The 17815-nt window shown below is 38.3% G+C and overlaps 1 protein-coding gene across 2 annotated transcripts in view; it reads left to right on the forward strand.

Annotated features, from left to right (window-relative positions):
* The window catches only part of KIAA1958 (KIAA1958 ortholog), an 89824-nt gene extending 73932 nt beyond the window's left edge, over positions 1–15892 (forward strand). For both annotated transcript variants that reach the window (XM_059657668.1, XM_059657667.1), the window contains 2 exons: positions 7628–7800; positions 14813–15892. In XM_059657668.1, coding sequence (XP_059513651.1) covers positions 7628–7800; positions 14813–15619 — 980 coding nt within the window. In that variant the 3' untranslated portion in view covers positions 15620–15892. The remainder of the gene's footprint in view (positions 1–7627; positions 7801–14812) is intronic.
* Positions 15893–17815: the final 1923 nt, after the last annotated feature.

Below are 17815 nucleotides of genomic sequence, written 5' to 3' on the forward strand. Positions count from 1 at the left end.
AACCCTGTAGGCTGACACCTGGTGAGAGAATGACGGGAAGCATTTTGGATTCAGCAGAATCACTGTATATGACTCATTTCTCTGTTGAGATGATGAACTTTGGTGGTTTAGTAGAATGAATGCTGTATTCAACTTAAATAAGGTCTTCCATCTTGCTTACAAATTACAAGAATGATTTTAAGATTCCTTTCACTCTACCCCTTAGAAGTTAATTGGAATAAAGGTAGACATCAATTTAGTATAATTTAATACCAGGCATCTGTTTAGAAATACAACCACACAATTAATACTTGGAAATTTTTATGAACAATAGATCTATTCTTAGAAGATGCATTTACTTTCTGCCCTATTTGATAGATTATCATTTTTTATATATTTTCTGGCCACTTGGCTTTTAACAGATATGACATGAAAAAAAAGTAGGCACATGTGTGCCTACTCTAATATTTAAAAATTATCTTCTTAAGCTGCTACAGTTATAATTCGTGAAAGAAAGAGGAGAAAGGTGAATTGAAATGGAGAGAAATTTCTGTTAATATGTTAAAATGTGTGACTGTGATACTCGTGGTTAATATTCTGCCAGTTGGCATTTGTAATATGATAGAACTTTTTTGTTAATAAGTGTATACTCTTGGTTTCATTTTTATTTTGCTGCTCACTGATCTTTTACACTAAGATGTTTTCATCTTTATCAGCTCACTGTTTTTGCTTCATATTTGTCTGTGTACTTGCGTGCTAAATAAAATTCTAGTTTTATGTCCCAGTGGCTTATTCCATTGTGTGTATAATGTTTGCCTCTAATGTAATAGTGTAATATTCTGTTGTTTTCAGTATTTGTCGGTACAGCCTAAACTTATGGAAATAAGAAAAACAATCCAATAAAATCAGCTAATGTCTCTATAACGAGAGCATGTTTTTAATCATAGTATTTTGTCTGTATTTGGGGATGACTAGTCTTTATTCATTTAATGTTTTTTTTTTTTTCCCAATGCTGGCTGACTTTTGTAGCTATAACCGTTTAAAAACAACTTAAACCATATTATGAAAAACAAAATTGTCCTGGTCACTATGCATTAGCTCAGATAGTCTGTGCACACTAAGCCAAGTATTCCATGTCAAGTGTTTCTAACCACTGAGGAGGGAGAATTGTGGAAGGAGAAGCATTTCCATATGCGAGTGCTTGGAAACAGCCCATGGGTTAGGGAAGACACTTCAGGAAGTCATCTGCAACTGAATTAACCATATGCTTCCCGGAACCCCAGTCCCCCAAATCCTGTTTTGGAGCAAAAGGTTCTACTCAAACTCACTCTCTCTTTCTATCTGTGGATCTTTGTCAGCCAACTGTGCAGAGTTACACCAAGCTAAGTAGATGTCAGCTTCCAGACTTCCTCATCTTTAGGAAAAATCTTTGGTCAGATAGAATTCTGTATATGCTGTTTGTTGCATTTAGCGCATTTGACAATGTTCTTTGAACAGAATAGGAATGGTTATTCAAAATTATCATAACTGTTAACTTCAGACTTCTTGATTGTGTCACTAAAATTATTTAATTGAGAAAAGAATATTAAAAGGCCAGAAAATAGAATGTTTCCACAGAAATGCAAGTGTAGTTCTTTCATATATATGAATAATCCACCAAAGTCTTTACTCAGAAAGCTGAATATTACAAATAGAAATGACTGTTCTTTTGTGTGATAGTATTTTTAATGATGTTAAAATTACTTTATAGATCACCAACTTACACTATACACAAAAACAAACTCATAATGGCTAAAGGACTTAAATGTAAGACGAGAAACCATAAAAATCCTACAAGTCTCCGTAGACAGCAAAATAGTAGACATGTCATAGCAATATCTTTACTGACACAGCTCCTAGGACAATGGAGACTAACGAGAAAATAAACAAATGGGACTACATCAAAATAAGTTTCTGCACACCAAAAGAAACCATCAACAAAACAAGCCACTGCATGGGAGAACATATTGGCCAATGATATTTCAGATAAAGGTTTAATCTCCAAAATTTACAGAGAACTCATACAACTTAACAAAAGGAAGATAAATGATCCAATCAAAAAATGGGCAGAGGACCTAAATAGATACTTTTTGAAAGAGGACATACAGAAGGCTTAGAGACATGAAAACATGCTCAAAGTCACTAATCATCTGAGAGATGCAAATCAAAACAACAATTAGATACCATCTCACACCTGTCAGAATGGCTATCATCAACAAACAACAAGTGCTGGCAAGGATGTGGAGAAAAAGGAACCGTCGTGCACTGCTGGTGGGAATGCAGACTGGTGCAGCCATTGTGGAAGATAGTATGAGTTTTCTCAAATTAAAAATGGAACTCCCATTTGACCCAGTAATCCCACTTCTAGGACTATATCCTAAGAAACCAGAAACACCAATCAGAAAGGATATATGCACCCCTATGTTCATAGCAGCACAATTTACAACAGCTAAGATTTGGAAACAACCTAAGTGCCCATCAGCAGATGAATGGATTAGAAAACTGTGGTACATCTACACAGTGGAATACTACGCCGCTATAAAAAAGAAGGAACTTTTGCCATTTGCAACAGCATGGATGGATCTGGAGAGCATTATGCTAAGCGAAATAAGCCAGTCGGAGAAAATATCACATGATCTCACTCATCTGTGGGATATAATGATCAACATAATTTGATGAACAAGAATAGATCCAGAGACAAATGGCAGGGAGGGAGGTTGGAGAGCAACCAAAGGACTTATATGCATGCGTAACCAATGGACACAGACACTGGGGCAGTGGAGGCTTGCCTGGGGTGGGAATGGCTGGGTGGGAGGGAGGGAGTCAATTGGGGAGAAAGGAGACATATGTAAAACTTTAGACAATAAAAAAATACTTATAAATAGTTGTAATTTAATTTTTAATGTTTTCCTAGTACTTTAAGAAACAAGTAATACATTTAAAATGTGACAAATTTTATTTCTCTGATAGGGGAAGAATATTAGAATTCAAGTTCAGTAATATTTAACCTACAAGTCAGGAAATGTTTTCTATTTTGAAGTTTTATTTATTTTAAATTTATTTATTTAGAATAATCTTTTCTAAGATTTCAAGTGACTAAAATGGCTAATATGTGGAGCATACTTAATGTTGGTTAAAATATATAACCTGAAAATGTTGGTTATCTCATTGAATTTGGTGGCAAATATTTTAAGACCAAACTATTGTGGGGGGGTTTAAGTATTTTTAATTAAAATTTATAATGTTTTTAAAATGTTAAGGCAATAAGTAAATATTGTGAATAATTCAGCAAATAATAAATATAATAAAATAGGAAATTAAAGTCACAGGAATCTTATTACCCATAAATAACAACTTTTAACACTCTGGTGTTTTATTTCAGAACTTTTAAAGCATGAATGCCCCTTGACCTTTGAACAATGAAGAGGTTAGGAGTGTTGACCCTCCATGCAGTTGAAAATCTGCATATAGCTTTTGATTCCCCTCAAAATTTAACTACTACTAGCCTACTGTTAATCTACTGATAACATAAACAGTCAATTAACATATATTTTGTATGTAACGTGTATGTATGTATACTGTGTTCTTACAAGAAACTAAGCTACAGAAAAGAAGCTGTTTGGAAATCATAAAGAAGAGAAAGTGCATTTACCACACTATATGTATTTATTGAAGATAATCCATTTATTTGTGGATCCACCCAGTTCAAACCCATGTTGTTCAAGGGTCAATTATACTTTCAAAAATTGTGGTTGCCATGGCCAGTATGGCTCAATTGATTATAGTGTCATCCCACACACCAAAGGGTTGCTGGTTCTATTCACCGACAGGGCACATATCCAGGTTGAGGGTTCTATCCCCGGTTGGGATGCGTACCGGAGGCAACTGATCAGTGTTTCTCCCACATAGATGTTTCTCCCTCTCCCTGCCCCTCTCTCTAGAATCAATGAAAAACATATCCTCGGGTGAAGATTAAAATTGTAGTCAAACTGTGTTTACTGCTTTGTACCATTGTAAAAGATCTTTAGCCTTTGAAAATGTGATTATTATATAGCTACATAGTTTTCCATTGCATAGTTGTACCAAAATCTATTTTATAATGCTTTTTTTGAATTGAATTTGCTTCCAGTTTTCACTTTTATAAATATGCCTAAAGAACACCAGGGAGCATATCTTTTTATACATATTTCTGATTATGCCTTTAGGATAAATTTCTAAAAGAGGAATTCCTCTTTTATTAAAAAGAACATTTTATTTATTTCATTAAAAAGATCATTTTATTTTTTCTACGTGTATATTTCCAAAGTCCTAGTGATTTTTATAACTTGCAAAAAGTAATATATATATTCATATTGTAAAACTTAGAAGTCCCACAGAGAGATATTAACCAATGTGATGTGTATCCTTCCAAATTTTTTCTATACTACTGCAAGTTCCCCCATAGCCTACTCAACATTAAGAAATGGACCTTTTGTAGTTTTCCCAGTCTGATAAATGCATCTTATTTTGATTATAATATCTGATTATTACTAGTGCTTTTTGTTATTTGTATTTCTTCTGTGAATAGTTGCTTCTCATATCCTGGGCCCATTTTCTTGAGTTGTCTTTTTTTAATTGATTTGTAGGTGCTTTTCATATATACTTTGCCACTTTATGTGTTATAAGTATTATCTCTGAGTCTGGTTATTATCTTTTGAGATGTATTCAAGGCAGAACTTTTGGATTTTTATGTCATCTGATTTATTAATCTGTTTTTTATATCTCTAGCCTGTGTCATACTGAGAATGGCTTTCCTTATACCCAAAATCATGAAAATTGTCTTCCTTATGGAAATAGCTTTTTGAAAAAATTATCTATTTGGAAATGTGTTACTTGTGGTATGAAATAGGAATCTAAATTTGCTTTTGTTTTTTCTGACTTAATAGCTGATTATCTCAAAGCACCTACTGAAGAGTCCACCCTTTTCCCAGCAATTTCAACTGGAGCCTTTATTATATACTCAATTTGCCTATTTACACAACTTTCCTGGACTCTCTTATGTAGCATTGATTTATTTTTTTACCAGAATTTACACTTTAAATTATTGCAGTGTTATAGTACATATTTATATCTTTCAGGGCAAGGCCTCCCTGTATTATTTTCATTTTCCTTTTTTTATTATTTAAAGTGTTACATATATCTCCTTTTTCCCCAATTGACCCCACCACCACCACTCCCACCACGCAGGACAAGCCCCCACCGCCCCAGTGTCTGTGTCCATTGGTTATGCCAGTGCATGCATACAAGTCCTTTGGTTGATCTCTTACCTTCCCCACCCCCCGCCCCCACCTTCTCTCTGAGGTTGGACACTGATCAGTGTTTCTTAGTCTCTGGATCTATTTTCGTTCATCAAATTGTGTTGATCATTATACCTCACATATGAATGAGATCATGTGATATTTATCTTTCTCCGACTGGCTTATTTCGCTTAGCATAATGCTCTCCAGGTCCATCCATGCTGTTGCAGATGGCAAAAGTTCCAATGAAAGACCGAGAAACAAGACATAACTAAACACAATATACGATGCTGAATGGGATCCTTTCCCAATACAGAATATTATGGGCAATTGGCAAAACTTCATAGGAACAGAGGTTTCCATTTTCAGTGTACAGTCTGTTCTGTGATTAAAATGAAATTAAGATCACGTCATCACGTAACATAATAATTCAATGTATTATCCTATCTTGCAGTGTCTCTTCTATACTTACACTGTAATGAAGTGATGGGGACTGGGCTGTGTTGCAAAGAATGCCATTTTTTGTTGTTTTTAAAAAATCTACATAGTGTTTGTCCAAATAAATCAGACTTCGTTTTTCTTGCTGAAGGTGAATCTGAGTAAATGCGGGGGGGGGGGCGGGGGGCAGCATATACTTTTTATGCATGGCTAATATTTAAATTGCATTCTTCACTGAGAGCTTTATCCCCGGAGTATCTGATTCCAGAGCATGGAGTCAGCGGGAACCAGGTCCAAACCCCGACTCTCACTTGCTAACTCCATGACTTGGGACAGCACAGGGCCTGGCCCAGAGAGTGTATCTCAGTAAATATTGTATGAGTGATGTATGAAGCTATTAAGTGTATGAGGTTTCATTTCCTTATTTGTAACATAGGTATAGCATTAGGGTTGCTTAGAGCTTACAGATAATTTACATAACTCTTGGCATCTAGTAAACATTGAGTTAGTGCTAGATATTACAATAATACATTTTATACTAGAATCCTTTCATTAATATCAAGTGAGTCCCAGAAAATACAAGTTATCTCGGTTTATACGGATGATGAGAGAAATATACCTACATGACTCAGCTGCTACTGATAGCTTTTCTAGCACTGGAATAAAGCCAATGTGAGACATACTGAAGGAGAGAATAAGGAAGTTCAGTAGTGTGGGGAAGGATTACGTAGAAGTGAGCTTGAATTGGAAATGAAAAAAAGACCACTTTTGTTTGGTACAAAGATCATGGGAGATGTCGCAAGCTAAGTGTGGGGAAGGTGTGGTGTGAGTGTCCTGGGTGTAGGCAGATGCCTCAGTGGGAGCCGTGAAAGTTGAGGCAAGTTAGGCAAAGTAAGCCAATTTGCAGATCACCTTGCTAACTGAATTAACTTCATTTTGCTATTTCTGAGCCTTTAGTTCCTTGTTTGAATATAGAAACATTCTAGAGAAAGAGAACCATTAGATATAAAGTACTAGTTGGCATTGTTTTTACTTTGAGGTGGCCTACCTTTGTTTGTTTGTTTGTTTTTAGCCAAAGGTCACGATTTGAACAGTTTAATCCTGGTTTTAGTAGATCACAGAGTATGAGGAAGGGCCCACTAATGGTTATGGACTTATCTCTTTGGCAACCAATACTTAGGTGGATACATGGAAGAAAACCAGTTTTCATCTGAAGTAATCTGGCGATTACAATTTAAGATCTGCTACCTTTTTCTGAAACCATGTGAGCTTTTCCAGTGTATCCCTCTACTTTCCCCTAATATTTCTCTCCCTTGCCCTTGAATTCTGATTCCAAGCTAGCTGATGAGTTGTGGAGTCAGGGTTCAGATATCTCTCTCTTTATTAATTTGTGAGAAGAATTAAAGAAATATGCTGACACCATTTAATTCAAGGCTGCCCAGGATGGCACATAAGACATTTGAGACTATATATCACAGGGAAATGACAGCTCTTCATATGCTGAGGGTAAGGAGAGAGGAACTTGTCTTCTTTTTGCTGTTGTTATTAATAGAAGTGCTGTTTTTCCAGTGAAATTTTTAGATAGAACATTCTTGTTTCTCTGCATTCATTCTCCCCCCCCCCTTTTTTCTATTGGAATGCCTGCATTCGTGCATCAATTAGTGTGTATAACATAATTGTTGGGATTAAATGCAAGGTTATTGCATTGATTTCATGCTAGAAATATTGTTCTCTATTATACTTATCCTAATATATGTATACTTGATAGAAATTTGATATTTTGAAAGTGTTATCTCTTAGGAGTATTCTGTTATTTAGCATGATCCCAAGATATAATTTTCTAAAGAAGGGAATGGCACATTATTTTAATACCTTCCATTTTTTTCTGTTTCTAGCATATTCTACTAAGCTCAACAAATTTCCTGTATTTAATATTAACGATGACTTGAATGATCTGTGTACCAGTGCAGTAAGCCCAAACACTACCAAAGCCACGCGGTATGCCCTGAATGTGTGGCGCTACTGGTGCATGACCAATGGGCTCAAAGATCACACGGACATCACCAAGGTAAGGAACTCTTGAACTTACTTCTTTCAGTCAACTTCACTGAGCTTCCACGTGCCAGGCACTGTGCTGAGCATGGTGGGGAGCACAAAACAGATGCTTTCTGCCTGGAGAAACTTTGAAAGAACATAAAATAGAAAGAAACATGTCTGCAGTACAAAGCAGAATTTAGTAAGTGTTCTATGAATTTATAGATCAGAATTGCCCCCCCCCAAATCAGTTAAATAAATTAATTTCAACATGGTGACACTAGCAAAAGCATTGATCGTTAAGCTGTATTAATGGTAGAGACGTAGAATTTCAATAGAATTGGATAAAGACAGATGTCTTCTGAGTAAGATCTGGAGGCTTCATACATGGAAATGATGGTCTATAAAACTAGATTTTGATAACCCTAGCTACAATCTTGTGACTGTTGGGAAATCACTGAAGTTTTGTTTTGCTTTTGTTTGAAAGGAGAGATTTTATTTGAAGGATTATTGCAGGGGCAGTGGGGAAGGGACTTTTGTAATAGGGAGAAGGCTCTCACCATAAGAGTCTTAAGTGTCAAGGTTTAGGCAAAAGGGAAACCATTGAAGGTTTTTGAGTGGGAAGAAACATAACGAAAGCGCAATCTTAGAGAAATTAATTGGAAATGAACAAAAATGTAGTTAATATCTTTGGTCCTCATTTTCTTTTCCCCAAAGGTAAAATGAGTTCTGAAAATCTCTTCCAACTTGAAATGTTTGGGGTTTGTGACTGGAAGGAAAAATCCTTGGACAGGTAGAGACAGAAGACAAAGATGTTGTATTTTTATTTGGATCTATTTAGTGTACATCAGACAGATGTCCAGATGGACATGTCCAATAAGCAGTTGGGAATCTGGGATTTCCAACATGGGGGAAATGTTAAATCCAGAAGGATAGATTTAAAGGTCTTGCAGGTAGAGGTTATAATTGAAGTTCAAGGGCAGGTGACATCCCCAAGTTTGGGTGATGTAGGGCAGCGGTCGCCAACCGGTGGTCCGCGGACCACTGGTGGTCCGTGAAGTCCGAAAGGTTGGTGGCCGCTGATGTAGGGCACCAACAAGAGATGAATAGGAAACCCAGGTTTCTGCTTCTGACAGCACGGTGCACTAGACACAGCAGGGGGCCTTCGTGCTGTACCTGCAGAAAAATAGGGCACCATCACAGGGCCAACAGAAAGGACAGCTGAGAGTGGAGCAGTGAGCAGTAAGCACATCTGAAAGGCAGGGCTGTACCTGAGGGCATATGTTGACAACATTATTAAGGAAGAGAAGAGACAGGTAGGTGAACTGAAGAATCCTTGATTGAAGAAAGGACCTTGAAAGGGGCTTGAGAAGTTCTAGGTGAGTAGCATACCCTGGCTCCTCACAGAGTTATATGGTAATAATCTTTGAAGGGAAATGTTCCTTCAAAGTAGATGCTCAGGTTTTTTACAGATTAAAACCAACAAAATATGTGCTCATTAAAAAAAAAAATCACAAGCCACTTAAGGAAAACAAACAATAGATTTAGATATCCAGGATTTTAGATAATAGATTAAAGGCTAAGAATGGATGAAATGTTTATAGAAATGAAGAGAATTACAGTTGGCCCTTGAACAACATTGGGGTTATGGGTGCCGACCCCTGCAGAGTTGAAATCTGCATGTGTGGATTCCCAACTGTGGATCAAAAATAAATACTGTATAAAAATGTACAAGCAATAACAAACTAATCAAAATGAGCAGATTTGAAAATAAATTGAAATTTCCACTGCAATCAGAAGGGAATGAAGAGATCTAGATTTATCCTCCTGCCGTAACAATTAGAAAACTGGGCCCAGTGTATGAAACAACCCTTTTCAGACGTGACAGGTAGCACAGGACTTGATCCCTAAGAGAAAGGTAACAAATGAGATGAGTGCTACCAGGTCTCAGGCTTTCTGCCTGGAGGCAGTTTCTGAGCTGCAATGAAGGGAGGGGAACCCAAGCAGAGCTTGGGAATAAATCTTGTTGAGTTGAGGGGAGACAGGGATCAGGGTCCAGGGAGGCCAAGGACATGAGGATACTAGAAAGAAGTCCCAACATCCATTGAAAAGTATGACAAACCCAGAATTCAACAATTTCTAGCATCCAATCAAATATTACCACTCATAGGAAGAAGTGGGAACATGTGACCCATGCCCAGGAGAGAAATCAGTTCTATCTTCCACTTCTGGCCAATTTGGAGAGCCAGATTTATCCTCCTGCCTGAAACAACCAAAATACAGACACGGATTTTAGAGTTAGCAGACAAGGGCATTGAACAGTTTTTATAAAGAAGATAAGCAAACGGCCAGGAAACACATGAAAAGATGCTCAGCTTCATTAGGCATCAGGGAGATCAATGCAAATCAAAAGTACATGAGATTCCACTTCACATCCAGTAGGAAGGAAGGACTGGAATTTTAAAAAGGTGCAACAGAAGCTAACGTGTTGATGAGGATATAGAGAAACTGAATCCTTACACACTTCTGGTGGGAATGTAAAATAATGCAGCCTCTTTGGAAACAGTCTTGAAGTTCCCCAAAAGTTAAATATATAGTTACTCTGTCACCCAGCAATTCCACTCCTAGGCAAATACCCCAAATATGGAAAACATAGATTATACAAAAACTTGTACATGAATATTCATTATAGCATTATTTACAATAGCCAAAATGTAGAAACAACCCAAAAGTCAGATGAATGAATAAACAAAATGTGGCATAGCCATACAATGGAATTTTATTTAGCAATAAAAAGGAATGAAGTACTGATACATGCTACAGTGTGGGTGAACCTTGAAAACATTATGCTAAGTGAAATAAGCCAGACACAAAAGGACAGATATATATGATTCCATTTATGTAAGGCACCTGGAATAGGTAAGTTCATAGAGACAGAAAGTAGAATGGCGATTACCCGGGGCTGGAGGGAGGAGGAAAAGTGGGATTATTGTTTAATGAGTACAATTTCTATTTGTAATGATTAAAAAAAAGGTCTGGAAATGAATAGTGGTGACGGTTATACAACATTGTCAGTGTACTTAATGCCACTGAATTTTACACTTGTAAATGTTTAAGATTGAAAACATATACATAATACATATATATGTGTATTATGACAATTAAAAAAATAAATAAAATGTAACTTTCACCTTTAAATTCACCTGTTCTCAGAGACCCCCATTTTTGGTTCTTCATCCTCACTTACCTTAACCTTTTCTAGACCAGAGGTCAGTGAAGTGCTATGAAGACAGCTGTCTATTTCTGGGACACTTTCTATTTCCATGCAGGAGTCCATGGAAAGAGTTTCATTTCTCCATACCCTCCATGGCTTAGATAACATATGCATCCCAGGTGATGAAAATGCTGAGTAGAGTGCACCTACCATCACTTCTTTAGGTACTAGTATTTCTTCATTTCCCCTGTGTTATCTAGAATATGGGTGAAGAAGAAGATGTATTTCAATCCTCTGTAATCTACTCACACGGGTCACTGAAATATTTTTAATAATAAATGCTTAAGAAAGAGGTCAATATCTTAGAGAATTTATCCAATAATTATTTAAAAGAAAGAACTGAGGCATCCTGGCCCATATTCTTTAATCTCACTTTCTTGGTCTCAATGCAAGATACTTTTAGTCTAGATGTGTCTTTAAAGATAGATGTAACTGGCAGAAGACAAAGTAGGTAACACCTCTTGGTCATGATTTGGCAGCTGATGAGCCTCAAATTTGTTTAAGAAAGAAAGCAAGGAATCTAATGAGACTTCAAAATATCATCTATATAAGTAGAGTATACACTGTCATTCTCATTCTATGATCATTCTTTGATCTACTCTGAGTATTTTAGTATTTTTTTAATACAGGTGTGACCCAATCCTCATTGATCCATCTTCCTCAAGGTTACTATGTCATTGATTTCTATATTCCTTAAACTCACTCAGAAAATAGAGCACTTTGAAGCTCAGTACCTATCTTTCTGAATTAAGTAAAATTTGGTAACTGCAAAAGCAAAGTCATTTTGTTTACCATTGGAGTGATGTAGTTCATAGGCATTTCTCCACTTCATCCCCCTAGACAAGATTATCACAAAGGGAAGTTTGAGGCATTCTCCTAAAAGTAACTCTTGCTTTTTACTTGTCTTATAACTCTGTCAAGTTTCAAGGTTTGCTGTGTAGTTCCAGAATTTTGGAATTTGCCTAACATGTCAGGTTTTTGTGGGGTTTTTTTCTTCTTCTTTTGTTCTTTACCATCTGAAGTCATCAGCCCCATGACTGAACTCTTTTTGTTTTTCATTTTTACATCAAGGGAGCCAAATTTATAATCCAGGGTGAATTTTTTGAGATAGTAAATTTGTTCACAGTGGTTCTTGCAATGTCTTTATAAAAAATTGAAGACCTTGGTAATCTGGCAGAATGATTCCCAACCAAAACTCAGTCCAAGAAAACTAAGGAGGCAGCCAACACAGGCCAGAATGAATGGTTTCTTGTGTGCCAATAATATAAATTTTGTGATTTGACAATTCTTCAAGAATTGCTTTTGCTGTGATTTTACTTTGAAACTTGTGGTATTCAAAGGACTTGTATGCATGCATATAAGCATAACCAATGGACACCGACACTAAGGGGCGAGGGCATGAGCGGGGGGTGGGGCAATGGGGCATAAGGACACATATCTAATCAATAAAGAGTTAAAAAAAGAAAGAAACTTGTGGTATTCTGTGTAAGTCAGAAAAATGTTCTGCATGATAAGTCACCTTGGTTCTCCTGACTCCAAGGTTAATTCATTGATTTAACCCATGTCCATTGGGCATCAGTGATATCATTCAGGCCTTCCAGTAGGTAATGAAGACCCAGTCATGTATAAGATGCAGTGGACTTTCAGTCCACTTTGAGACATAGACATATAAATAGATAAAAGTTTGTGCAATATGGAGAGAGCCATAATAAAATTTAACTGCTGTGGGATCCCAGGTGAGAGAGTAACTTTGCTTAGGGAAGCTGGAGAAGCCTTTATCTAGACAGCAGAATTTGAGCTAGATCTGAAATAATGCATTGAAATTTTCCCAAATAGAGAACGTTAGTAGAAAATGCATTCTAGGTAGAGGAGATAGCATGTGCAAAGAAATAGATGCAGGAAAGGGCGTTGTGGTTCCTATCAATGACACCAAGTTCAGGGAGGCTAGAAATAGAACACAAAGAGAACACAAAGGCTGGAGAGATACGGTGTGTACCACCTACCTATCGCCACATAACAAACCACCCCAAAACTTAGTGGTATGACACAACACTCGTTTTACTTGCTCATGATTCTACAGGTTGTGCTCAGCTGGGTGGTTCTTCTGGTGGGTTCAGTTGGGGTACACATGTGGGTGCAGTCATCTGATATTAGAAGACAGACAGCTTGTCTCCACTTCACATGTTCTCATGGTCTAACAGGGCTTTCTCACAAGGCAGCATCATACTAAGATGATGAAAGCAGAACGTGTAAGAACCTGTAGGACAAACGCAGATGAAAGCGGAATCTCTCAAGGCCTAGGCTTAAAATTCACACATCGTCACATGTTACATTTTATTGACCAGAAAAGTCACAGCCAGCCCAGGTTCCAAGGGCGGGAAAATAGATTCTACCTCTTGCTGGGAGGAACAGCAAAGTCACGTTGCCAAGGGGTATAGGAATAGGGAGGGGGCGAGTTATTGTGGCTATTTTTACAGATAATCTACCACAGAGTGGAGCCAGATTGTGAAGACTTGCAGACAAGGTCAACAGTTTGGAATTTATCCTAAGGGCAACAGGAAGCTATCAGAATTTGTTTTGTTAAGTGAGAAGGTAATAAATAAGATTTTCTGCTCAAACTTCTTATTTAGGAGCCATTTCTCTCCTATAATTCCCATGGTTATTGCAGAAGCCATCATGTTAGTACTGTGGCCCATTTTTTGGTCAGTTGTTTGGATCCAGAGTGGGCCAATCAGAAACCTTCCCTTGGGTTTTTTCCTTTTCTACTGATAATGAAAGTTGATCTCTTGCGAATACCTGAAGTCATCAGATGTAAACCAAATCCATTTTTCTTATCAGTGGAACAAATATTGATATCGAAACCCTGTGGATCATTGATCCAGAGACACTTGCAAACTTATCCTGATAAATTCAAGTGACAATTCAAGGATTATTAACTGGTCATATGAGTCATCTCTCCCTACAGCACCATGTTTAGGGCCAGCAGTACCAAATATTATGTGCAGATATCAAGGAAATTAATGTTGGAATGATTCAGAGTTTGACAAGTTTAGTTCAGCAATTCTTTAGAGAGGATGGTTGCATTTTTTAAAAAAACAATATTAACATGTTTCTTTTATTGTAAAAATGAATTATTAAATCTCCAGTGCTTCTATTAAAGAGAAGTTTGTGGGGGTTTTAAATCTTTATTGTTGAAAGTATTACATGTGTCCCTTTTTCTACCATTGACCCCTGTAGTCTGCCCCCACCCCAGGCCTCCATCCCTCTATTGTCTGTGTCCATGGGTTATGCATATACGCATACCGGTTCTTTGGTTGATCTCTTCCCACCCACCCACCCTGGATGGTTGAATTTTATTGAAGGGGAGGGAAGGAAAGGATTTGCTAGAAAAGAGAAGAAAGGGCTTTCCAGAGAGGAATAGTGAAAGTTATAAAGGCCAATAGTAACGATATCATGTGTGTGTGTTCATTACTGTTTATAAACCCTTTCGAGTCCACTGCTTTAAGCATTGTAGTAATTCTTTGAGAAGGTGTTGATCATCATGTCCCATTTTACAGCTTGGAACACTGAGGTTTAAAGAGGTAAAGTGGAGCCAAGTATGGAACCTAGATCTTTCAGCTTGAAGTTCACTGTTCTTTCCACTATGTCATGCATCAATTCTTTAGAGGTCTTGTCTACAGTACCGCCCCTGGTGAGGAGTAGGAGCAGGAAGGAGGGGTCTGGCTCTTTGGGTGTCCTCAAATGTGTAACCTCCGTGTTTGTCTCATTTGAGATCCCTGCAGTGAAGTTGAACGAGCTGCTTGAGAACTTTTACGTCACCGTTAAGAAGAGTGACGGCTCGGACTTCCTGGCCACCTCGCTCCATGCCATCCGCCGGGGCCTGGACCGCATCCTGAAGAATGCAGGTGTGGGCTTTTCCATCACCAGCAGCACCTTCAGTTCTTCCACCAAGAAACTCAAGGAGAAGCTGTGGGTCCTGAGTAAGGCAGGGATGTCAGGGGCCCGTTCTCGCAATATCATCTACTTCTCCCTCTCCGACGAGGAGGAGATGTGGCAGGCGGGGTGCCTAGGGGATGACAGCCCTATCACTCTCCTGTCCACTGTGGTCAAGTACAACAGCCAATACCTGAATATGCGGACACTGCAGGAGCATGCAGATCTGATGTACGGCGACATCGAGCTGCTCAAAGACCCACAAAACCAGCCCTATTTTGCCCGGACGGATAGTGTCAAGCGGGAGAGTCGGAGTGCTTCCACTCGAATATGTCACGGGAAGATCTACCACGAGCATTCCAGGGGGCACAAACAGTGTCCTTACTGCCTGCTCTACAAGTACATGTACATCCACCGGCCTCCCACCCAGATGGAGGCCAAGTCCCCTTTCTACCTTACCGCCAGGAAGGAGGCTGTCGACATGGGCAGTGTGTGGTATGAGGAGCAGAGGATGGGACTTCGGTCTCTTCGGGGAATTGTCCCAAACTTAGCCAAGAAGGTCAAGCTGGAAAACTGTGAGAACTTCACCTTCGTCTCATTTACTCAGGTCTCCAGGAGGCTTGGCTCCCACAGCTGCTGCCAGTGAGCCTGCCCTGGGTCCGGCCACTGCCATGAGGCAGCCGGGGATGACCGTGACCTCATGGCCGGACTGGCCTCTGTCAGTGTGATCTGCTGTTTCTTTGACTTTGGATTTTTTTTTTAACTGAAAGTAGATGATTCTGAATACTTAGGATGTTTCATCCAAATGTGTGTCACCTTTGTTAAATTATGGAATCTAATACAATGTGTAATTGCTACATACACAGGAACAAGGACGTTCATTTTTTCTAGTGCCTTTTTAGCACAGATTTTCTAAAAAAAAGAAGAGGAAGAAGAAGAAGAAGAAGAAGAAGAAGAAGAAGAAGAAGAAGAAGAAGAAGAAGACGACTTCAGTGATTTTTCCCCCAAAAAATCCCAGTAGCCTATTAGCTTTAGAATGTTTTGAAGACTATGTATGCTTTGTTGAATTACACTCACAAAAAGAACCAGAAAGAGAGGCAGACATTCACTATTTCCAGAAGAAAAATTGCACTTGACACTCCTCTTTATATTGTGTTGATGGATAACCGAGTTCTGCAGATTAAGCAGCCTTGCTCGGTGGAAGGTGGTGGAGACGCACTCGGCCTTGCTCTCAGCACTGGGAGGAGTTTCCCTTTGCATCGGCGAAGACAGTTTCGTGGAAAAAGATGAATGCGCCAGAAGCTGCTTGTGGAAGCAAGGTTTCCAGTAAACTAGACAGTGTGTACCATATTATTATGCCAGTAGTAAAAGAAGTGGCTTGGAAAAGCAATCTGTGATCAAAATGTGAAAACCTCCTGAAGCTGAAGTGCCTATGTCCTATTTCTCAGCACCACGTGAAAGCTCTTTTCACTTGAATATTTTTTAGAGTTGTTTTCCCCCCCCCTTTAATCTGTTCTTTGTGTCACACCGTTGTTCTGTCAGCACATAGCACTGGATCTGTAAAAGAACTAAAGGTAATGTTGAGGCTGAGCCAGGAAAACCCAACCAAACGAGCTGCAAAGGGAACAGATTGGGAAATGTGTTGTGCTTTGATATATTTTGGTCAACGTATGACTTTTTCAGCCACAGTAGGTATCATCATTTTAGGTTGGCACCAGTGTTGGGGACATAGTGCTATAGGCAGCCGACCAGGTAAGCAAACCCAGCAGTAAGGACCGAGTTGTAAAAATCCAAGCATGAGGATAGATTTTTAGTTTAAAACCATTTCACTCAGGTAAAATCCAACCTGACTCCTTGTGATGGAAACATCAGCAGAATTTTCTAACAACTACTCCGAATGAGAAGTAGAAAAGGAGCCCAAAGAGTGCTAATTAATAATAATAATTTCCTGGGGTCTTTATTTTGTATCTGATGTAAGACTGCTACAGCTTTGTACCATTGTATTCCTTGTGTATGCTTTCTAATTCAAAATTAAAATTCCAGTATAAGTTGGAATAGCAGGAGTCCTAAAACCAGCCCTATTTCTTTTTCAAAATATTATTTTATTATTTATTTTAATTAATTGTTTTCAAAAAACATTCACTGGTCTCTGAAATATGTAATGCTTCCGTTCCCAGAGAAGACTCAACCAATGCTGCCTTAACGGTTAACGTTGTTCCCTCTTCAGTTCCTGCACATTTGTAATGTTGTTAAAACTAGTTGCTCTTTCCTGAATGTAGTTTCATTTTGGTATGTCTCCATCTGTATCTGAATAGCAGGTAACATTTAAAACTCAGTGTTATGACGTGGTAGTGCATACCGTTCTAGTATGGTTTCCTATAGTGATTTTAGGGTTTTGATTAAAAAGAGACACAAAGCATTAGGTACAGTTTCCTGTCGCTTGCTAAGCACCCAAAGGATATTTTGTTTGTGGAAAGCAGATGGTCATTTTTTTTTCTTGTCAGTTCTGCACTTAAACAGAAATAGAACCCGTGTGAATTATTGGTCAGAGCCTGCAGCCTAATTAAATAAAACCTCCATTTGTATTTTAAATAGATTCAAGAAGAAATTGCCATTAGAATCCCTGGGATCTCGTCAGATTTGACATTCCCAGAAGTAGCAATAACTGACCCAGAGGTTGAAATCTTTCTGTTGACAGTGGCTTTTCATCAGCTGAATAACCATCTCTGCCTCATATTTGTTACTTATTACCCATTTGATGTCGTGTAAATCCCCGAGTTCTGAAGTGAGTGATTATAATTTTAAAAAAAAAATCAGGAGGTGGAATCGTCAGTGATAGCTG

This window comes from Myotis daubentonii, chromosome 11, assembly GCF_963259705.1.
Source record: "Myotis daubentonii chromosome 11, mMyoDau2.1, whole genome shotgun sequence".
In the NCBI taxonomy this organism is placed as follows: Eukaryota; Metazoa; Chordata; class Mammalia; order Chiroptera; family Vespertilionidae; genus Myotis; species Myotis daubentonii.